Source organism: Malus sylvestris, chromosome 1 (genome assembly GCF_916048215.2).
Source record: "Malus sylvestris chromosome 1, drMalSylv7.2, whole genome shotgun sequence".
NCBI lineage: Eukaryota > Viridiplantae > Streptophyta > Magnoliopsida > Rosales > Rosaceae > Malus > Malus sylvestris.
The window spans coordinates 20,618,452-20,625,909 of record NC_062260.1 but is presented as its reverse complement, the minus strand read 5'-3'; the positions used below and the strand labels follow the sequence as shown (position 1 = coordinate 20,625,909).

At 37.8% G+C, this 7,458-nt stretch overlaps 1 protein-coding gene across 2 annotated transcripts in view; it reads right to left on the bottom strand.

Moving 5' to 3' along the window:
- Positions 1-2,168: 2,168 nt before the first annotated feature.
- The window catches only part of LOC126600272 (protein MAEA homolog), a 54,544-nt gene continuing 49,254 nt past the window's right edge, over positions 2,169-7,458 (bottom strand). The window contains exons 6-7 of one of the 2 annotated variants that reach the window (XM_050266943.1): positions 2,711-2,897; positions 2,169-2,625 (exon numbers count right to left, since the gene is read on the bottom strand). In XM_050266943.1, the coding sequence (XP_050122900.1) occupies positions 2,524-2,625; positions 2,711-2,897 (289 nt within the window). In that variant the 3' untranslated portion in view covers positions 2,169-2,523. Of the gene's footprint in view, positions 2,630-2,710; positions 2,898-7,458 lie in introns of both variants that reach the window. The other variant, XM_050267030.1, reaches the window with a different exon arrangement.

Genomic DNA, 7,458 nt, shown 5'->3' with positions numbered 1-7,458 from the left:
AATGATAGAGGAAATGAAGGAGAAAATGTATGCTTATTTTTTGCTCGAAATACAAAGAACTGTAAAAAAAAATCTCAATTAACTTGTAGTTGTACTCAAGGAAGAAAATATCGGTAATATCGGAAATATCGGTAGTCCGAAAACACGGAAATATCGATGGAAATATTGGTAAAATATCGATATCGATAAAAATTACATGGAAACCACGGAAATTGTAAGAAAAACTTGGAAATTTTTAATGAAACTTTGCAGGATGTTCATTTAGTCAATTATCTATTAGTTTATCACAAACAATTGGAAGAAAATGCATTGCATGATGGATTTAACTGATTTAAGTTGATTATATAGCGAGCTGGCAAACATTGTGAGTGTAGAAAATATATAGTAATTAATGAAAGAAGTTTAAACACACCATAATCATTTATATATAATTAATTAGTACAATATTGGGAGGTTTTATTTAGGATATTAAAAAAAAAAAAAAAGGAAGTGAATAAAATGATGAAGAATAATGTGCCGAATTTGACACTTTAAATTTCTTACACATAAGCATGCGTCTAGGCGTTGAAGTTCCAAATTACAGTATATCAATTAACGAGTGAAAATCAATATGTTGAATAAGACTAAATTTTAATTTGGATGCCGATTATGTTTTTTCAAGTTTATATAAAGTAAAAGAATTGAATTTTGGAAGCCAGGAGTGTGTCAATTGTTTTATAATTCGTCCGAATACATATATCAGGTTGCTACTCAACGTAATTTGAAAGTATATCTAGTGCAAGGACTTGTCTTTTTTTGTTGATAAGCAAAGGGTTTGTAGCTTTTTTTGCTAAGCAGTAGAACATATTATGTTTGTTTAATCTTTAGCATTTGATGGTTGTCCACAAATATAGGATAGAAGGCCCCAAATTAGATATGGCTCTTACCTAGTTGGAGTCACAAGTTCACATGTACCAGCCCTTGAGGCAAAACGTTTTGGTTTTCCGGCCAAACCATGGCGAGTTGGCCGGCGTGCAAGGTATCAATCTCTTCGTCTCGTCGAGTAGTACAACTTTCCTTTTTGTTTCACTCAATTTCGTTGAGTATTGAAAAAGTTATACTCATTTGAATCTTACCCAGTTTCCGGCGACCCCAGTGACTTTCGAGGCATTTTCCGGCCAAACCACGATGATTCAGACGTCGTGTAAGGTACCATTCTCTTCGTCTCTTCGAGGGCTACAACTTTCGTTTTTGTCTTGCTTGATGTTGTTGAGTTTTGACAAAGTTATGACCGTTTAAAGTGGGTGTGACAAAACTGGCCGAAATTCCTATTTTCTTCCTTTGAGAAGCTGGTGAGTGTGAGGTACACTTCTGTCCCACATCGCCCAAGGCATAAAGAGAAGCTGGTGGAGGGGATTATAAAATGGACCACTTCTGTCCCACATCGCCCAAGGCATAAAGAGAAGCTGGTGGAGGGGATTATAAAATGGACTATCAGCCCATCGTTGAAAGCGTACCAGGAAATCATTATCCTTTGCGATAATTTGCTATATTAGCGATAATATTGTGATATTATCGATAATATCGCGATATATGGACGATAATGAAAGGATAAGTGTGAAAATATCGGTATCTAAAAAAAAACGATAATATCGGCGATATTTCGCCGATAATGTCGATATTTTGTTCCTTGGTTGTAATTTATCATTCATATACTTTCCTTCCGCATCTCTACCACCATCCTTTCCGCCTTTGACACTCCTCCATATTTAATGGGGCTTTTTCTTGTAAGCTTTGGTGAAAAGATAACTAGGCTACTCAGGTGGACAACACGATTTGTACTTGGCATAGCAAACATTGACATGCTATCATTCATCCACGATTTTGTCTGCCCTATCTTGTGTGATTCGAGGAAAAATTCATTTTAGTAGTACTTCAAGTCTATAAAATTATCTGTTTGAACACGAGAAATTATTTTCATACTATTTTTCTTCTTTAGCACATTTGAGATAAATTTTAGGGGTGGAGCAGATTTGAATTTTAATGGATTTTAAAGGCATTTCCACTAGTTCCACACTAATTTCACAGGATGTCCCAGTGTAAATATCGCTTGTATTTAAAAATTGACGACAGTTACGAAACTTGAAATCGATTTCTAGAATTTGACGTTAAAATGTATAACAAACGTATTAATCTTTGGAATTGTGGAGCTACGTCGCCCAACAAGTTGAGCTTAGAGCTCGTCAACATGTATTCGCACGACATGGTTTTTACAGCTCGAAGCAGTAGAGAGTAAATTAATTGAAATATTAACAGTGTGGAATGTCTCTGTTCAGCAACTTGAAAATAAATTCTGGAAAGTAATTCTGCATATATGTACATGCTTCAACCCCCAACAGTAATACCAACTTCCAAGTTGAGAAATGAGCTGGAAGTCCGGCAGGAAAGGATTTTATGCACAGAAACAGAGGAGGATATTTTGACAGTTAGAAATCCCAGAATTAAACGAACTTGAATAATTTAAAAGGGCAATAATATGTATATTCATGATATATATGCTTTCACCAGATCTGTGAAATTGCATACCAATCCTGTCCTTGGACAAGTAATCTTACCATCATTCTTCCTCGCCATTTCTTCAAGAGCCTGCCTCCAAAACATAAATCAAGAAGAATATTTCAAGACTGAATTAACAACGATCTTGTTTTTACTACAAAAAATGCAATCGAACCTTAGTGCTGTAGACATAGCCGTTGGGCAAGACTTGCGGTGGGTTCTCTGTGTCCATTAGTTCCTTAGTTATGTAGCAGACAAGCTTCGAATGATGCTGCTTAGAATAAGGTAAGGGCATGGCTAGTTTCCGAAAACCCTCCTGTGATAGCGGATCCTCCTTGGTGCAATCATCATCATAACAGTATCTGAATCAGGTCAAGGCAAAACGAAATCTCCAAATGCAATTAACAGCTGCAATGCAAGCGGTCATGTGCTCAAGGTGAATGTGAAGTGCCAAAACACCAATAAGGGAGCTAAACCACGGCCACCTAATGACTCTAGAGATTATGACATAAAACCCTTAAAAGTTGGCAAGAAATGGATGAAAATACTAAATTTCCACAACAAACGAAATACAGTACGCATTGTCAAAACTTCATTCCATATACAAAAATTTTGGTTCACTATTTCAATCACATAAGTATGTACATATGCTATAGCTGTTTCACCCTCCCGCTCTAGAGTTTTGTTCTGCAGGTCACATGGGCAAAGATGCAGCTCAAAGCCAAAGAAGCTTTGGGAGTCAACTCCATATAAAGTGAACTCGATTGTACCATGCCTACAACACTCCTGATTAATAGATAAGTGGAAAACAGTAAACTACAGATCGATAAACAACTGTTAGAGGATACGGGGTTTTAAGAGCAGACAGGCCTGCTTGCAGATAAATATTCAGCAAAGGCTCAAGCGTCATGCCATATAACTTGCAGAATTCCTGTTTGAATTGGTCAACCAGGTAATCCCATTGCTTTGGCTCAAATAAAACCTGGAAAACATAATTAACAAAAGAATTTAAAAATTACAATCAGAGATTAACCTGTACCATGCAGTTCCAAAGATAAATATTGTAAAGTATGAAGAACTTACTGTATCTTGCAGAAGAAGAAAGAAAGAGATAGAGAGAAGTAGAGATTTAGAGAGAGAAAGAATATACTGTTTTATTAACTCATTACTTAACAATAGTTTCACACACTAGTTATATATCAGATTTAGTAGCTTACTAACTAAGCCACATACTCAACTCACAATCTATTGACATTTGTCACTCTATCTAACCATTGAATCATAAGCTCATAACAAACCCATATTATTGTTAACATCCTCCCGCAATCTCAGGATGGGAATTTCCTAGACGGAGATTGTAGCAATGAGTGTGAAACAAAGAAGTCGACAAGCCTTTGGTGAGAATATCTGCAAACTGAGCATTAGAAGTAACAAACTGAACCTGGAGTAGCTTCTTAGCGACCCGTTCTCGAACAAAATGAACATCAATTTCAATATGCTTCGTCCTTTGATGCATAACAGGATTATAAGCAAGTGCAATGGCAGAGAGATTATCACAATACAAGATAGCAGGAGAAGGCACAGAAACATTCATAAATTGTAATAACTGCTTGATCCAATCCATCTCTGCTGCAGTAGAAGATAAAGCCCTGTATTCGGCCTCAGTAGAGGATCGAGAAACTGTATTTTGCTTCTTAGAAGACCAAGAAATAGGATTAGATCCCAAATAAACAACCAATCCCGTTGTAGACCTCCTGTCATTAGGATCATCGGCCCAGTCAGCATCACTATAAGCATAGAAGGTCAAATCCCCTGTACTAAACTGAATGCCATAGTCCTGTGTCCCCCGCAAGTATCTGAGGATTCTTTTGACAGCAACAAAGTGGGACTCCATGGGACAGTGCATGAATTGACAAACTTGATGGACAGAGAAGGCAATGTCAGGCCGTGTGAAGGTCAAATACTGAAGTGCACCAACAATGCTTCTATACAAAGCAGGATTGTTAAACGGTTTACCATCATCCTTTAACAGTCTATTGTAAGCTAGGCAAGGAGTGGTACAAGACTTGGATTGGAGCATATCAGTTTTGATCAACAAATCTGAGACATACTTAGATTGAGAGAGGAACAAACCGTGGGATTGCTGTGTAATTTGAATACCAAGGAAATAATGAAGAGGCCCTAAGTCCTTGATGTCAAACTCAGAATGTAAAGCTCCAATAACCTCAGTAATGGCATCTGTAGCCCTGCCTGTAACGATAATGTCGTCGACATACAATAAAAGAATGACAACAGACTGCCCAACATGTTTCACAAAGAGGGAAGAATCTGAGTATGTAGTAAGAAATCCCAGAGATGGTAAAAACGTTGTGAATCTCTCATTCCAAGCCCTTGGGGCTTGTTTTAGACCATATAAGGACTTGTGTAATCTACACACATGCGTGGAATAATGAGGATCCAAAAAACCAGGGGGCTGAGACATGTATACTTCCTCTTGTAATATGCCATGAAGAAAGGCATTCTTCACATCTAGTTGTCTAAGTGACCAACCAAAATGAGCAGCAAGAGCTAAGACTAACCGGACCGTAGTTGGTTTAACCACAGGGCTGAAGGTTTCTCCATAATCAACACCTTCCTCTTGATTAAACCCTTTAGCAACTAGTCTCGCTTTATACCGAGAAATGGTGCCATCAGCATTTTTTTAATCTTATAAACCCACTTACACCCTACAAGATTTTTATGTGGAGGAAGAGGAACAAGAGACCAAGTACCCTGAGAATGAAGAGCTGAAAGTTCCTCTTTCATGGCTGATAACCACACAGAAGATTTCAAGGCTGACTTATATGTTGCAGGCTCGGTTTGAGATAAATCCACTAACTGATCATCTTGAAAAACAGAGAGAAAGACCTTTTTCTTAGATATCCCACTCTTAGATCGAGTCTGCATTGAATGTGTATTGAGTGGAGGAATTGGTAAGACAACTTGTAAACTGTCAGGAGAAAAACCAATAGGATCTTCAGATTGCTCATACAAAGGCTGAGAAGTACTTGCAGGAGCCACAGGGGTAGGAGAGGATAATGATGGAGAAGAACTTGCTAATATGGTTGGGGTTGCAGTAATGAGTTGTGGACTGGAACTGTGAGCATCATTGGGAGCTGAAGAATGAGTATCATTTGGCATAGAAGTATGACCAGGGACTATAGTATTCTGATTAGTGACATACATATTTGGAAACTGTGATATGACAAAAGATGGAAGAGACTTGGAACACACAGGAACTGGACACTTTGAACTTAAACTGGTATATGGAAATTCAGTTTCATCGAATATAACATGTCTGGAAACATATATCCTCTTATGAGACACCTCATAACAAATAAACCCTTTATGCTTAGAAGCATAACCCAGAAATATGCACTTGGTGGTCCTAGGTTGAAGTTTGGTACTATTATAGGGTCTGAGTAATGGAAAACAAGAGCACCCAAAAATTCGAAGATGAGTGATATCAAGAATAGAATGAAACAACAATTCAAATGGTGATTTGTTGTTTAAGGTGGAGGTAGGCATTCTATTAATAAGATAGACAGCCACTTGACAAGCAAAAGACCAAAACTGTGGAGGTAATGAAGCAGTTTGTAAAAGTGTGATAGAGGTTTCAATGATATGTCTATGTTTTCTTTCGGCTAGCCCATTTTGTTCCGGGGTATGAGGGCAAGATATTTGATGGTTGATTCCTTTATCAAGAAGAAAGGTTTGAAGTGTTTTGCTAATATATTCCCCTCCCCCATCACTTTGTAAAGTTTTAATGGTAGTGGTAAAATGATTCAAAACAAAGTTATAGAAACCAACAAAGACAGAACAAACATCACTTTTATTGCTTAGAGGAAAAATCCAACAATATCGAGTGCATTCATCAATGAATGTCACATAGTATCTGAAACTGTCAACAGAAATACAAGGAGAGGGACCCTAGACATCAGTATGTACAACTTCAAATGGGGTAACAGATTTTGACACAGAAGCAACAAAGGGCAGTTTACAAAATTTTCCTTCCAGACAAGTAGAACAAATCACAGGTTTTGAATCAAATGCAACAGACACTTGACACTGTTTTAAAATGGAAGACACTACAGAATTTGATGGATGCCCTAATCTACTATGCCAAAGTGCAAAAGATACTTGGTGGCCAAGAAATGCCACTTGAGATCGAGGTGATGAAGCACGTCCAGGAAATGGAATTGGATACAACCCATCACTGCAAAGCCCCTTGAACATTATCCTCCCTGTGGCCTTGTCCTGAATCCAAAAACAGAAAGCATCATATATCAACCAGCAATTATTGTCCAGACACAATCGATGTACAGACAACAAATTCTGTGTTAACCGAGGAACATATAGGACAGAATGTAATTGCAATGGTTTAATTGGAGTTGGAATACTGGAAGAACCAATATGTGAAATAGATAAACCTGCACCACTAGCTGTTTGAATTGTCTCAGTGGACGAATAGGGAGTAGCCAATGAAAGATTATTCAGATCAGCAATCATATGTGATGTAGCCCCCAAATCAGTAAGCCAAAACTGTTGAGGAGATGCACTGGGAACAACATAATTAGAGACAGTGTTGACATGCATAGCAGTAGGCGCAGAGTTCTGAACATTGGAGTTCCTGTAAAGACAAAACTGTGCACTATGATTCTTTTTACCACATATTTGACAACCTTGAACCGCAGCAGTATCAGAATTCCTGAACCGGCAAGTATCAGCCAAATGCCCATATTTACCACAAATTTGACAATTAGTGTGAAACTGGCCTTGCTGAGATGATGGTGAATTCCCAAGAATACCAGGGGCATTATTGATGTAACCAGATTTGGTATTCCCAAACCGAGGATAGGAATTGTTGTAAAATTTCCCTCTGCC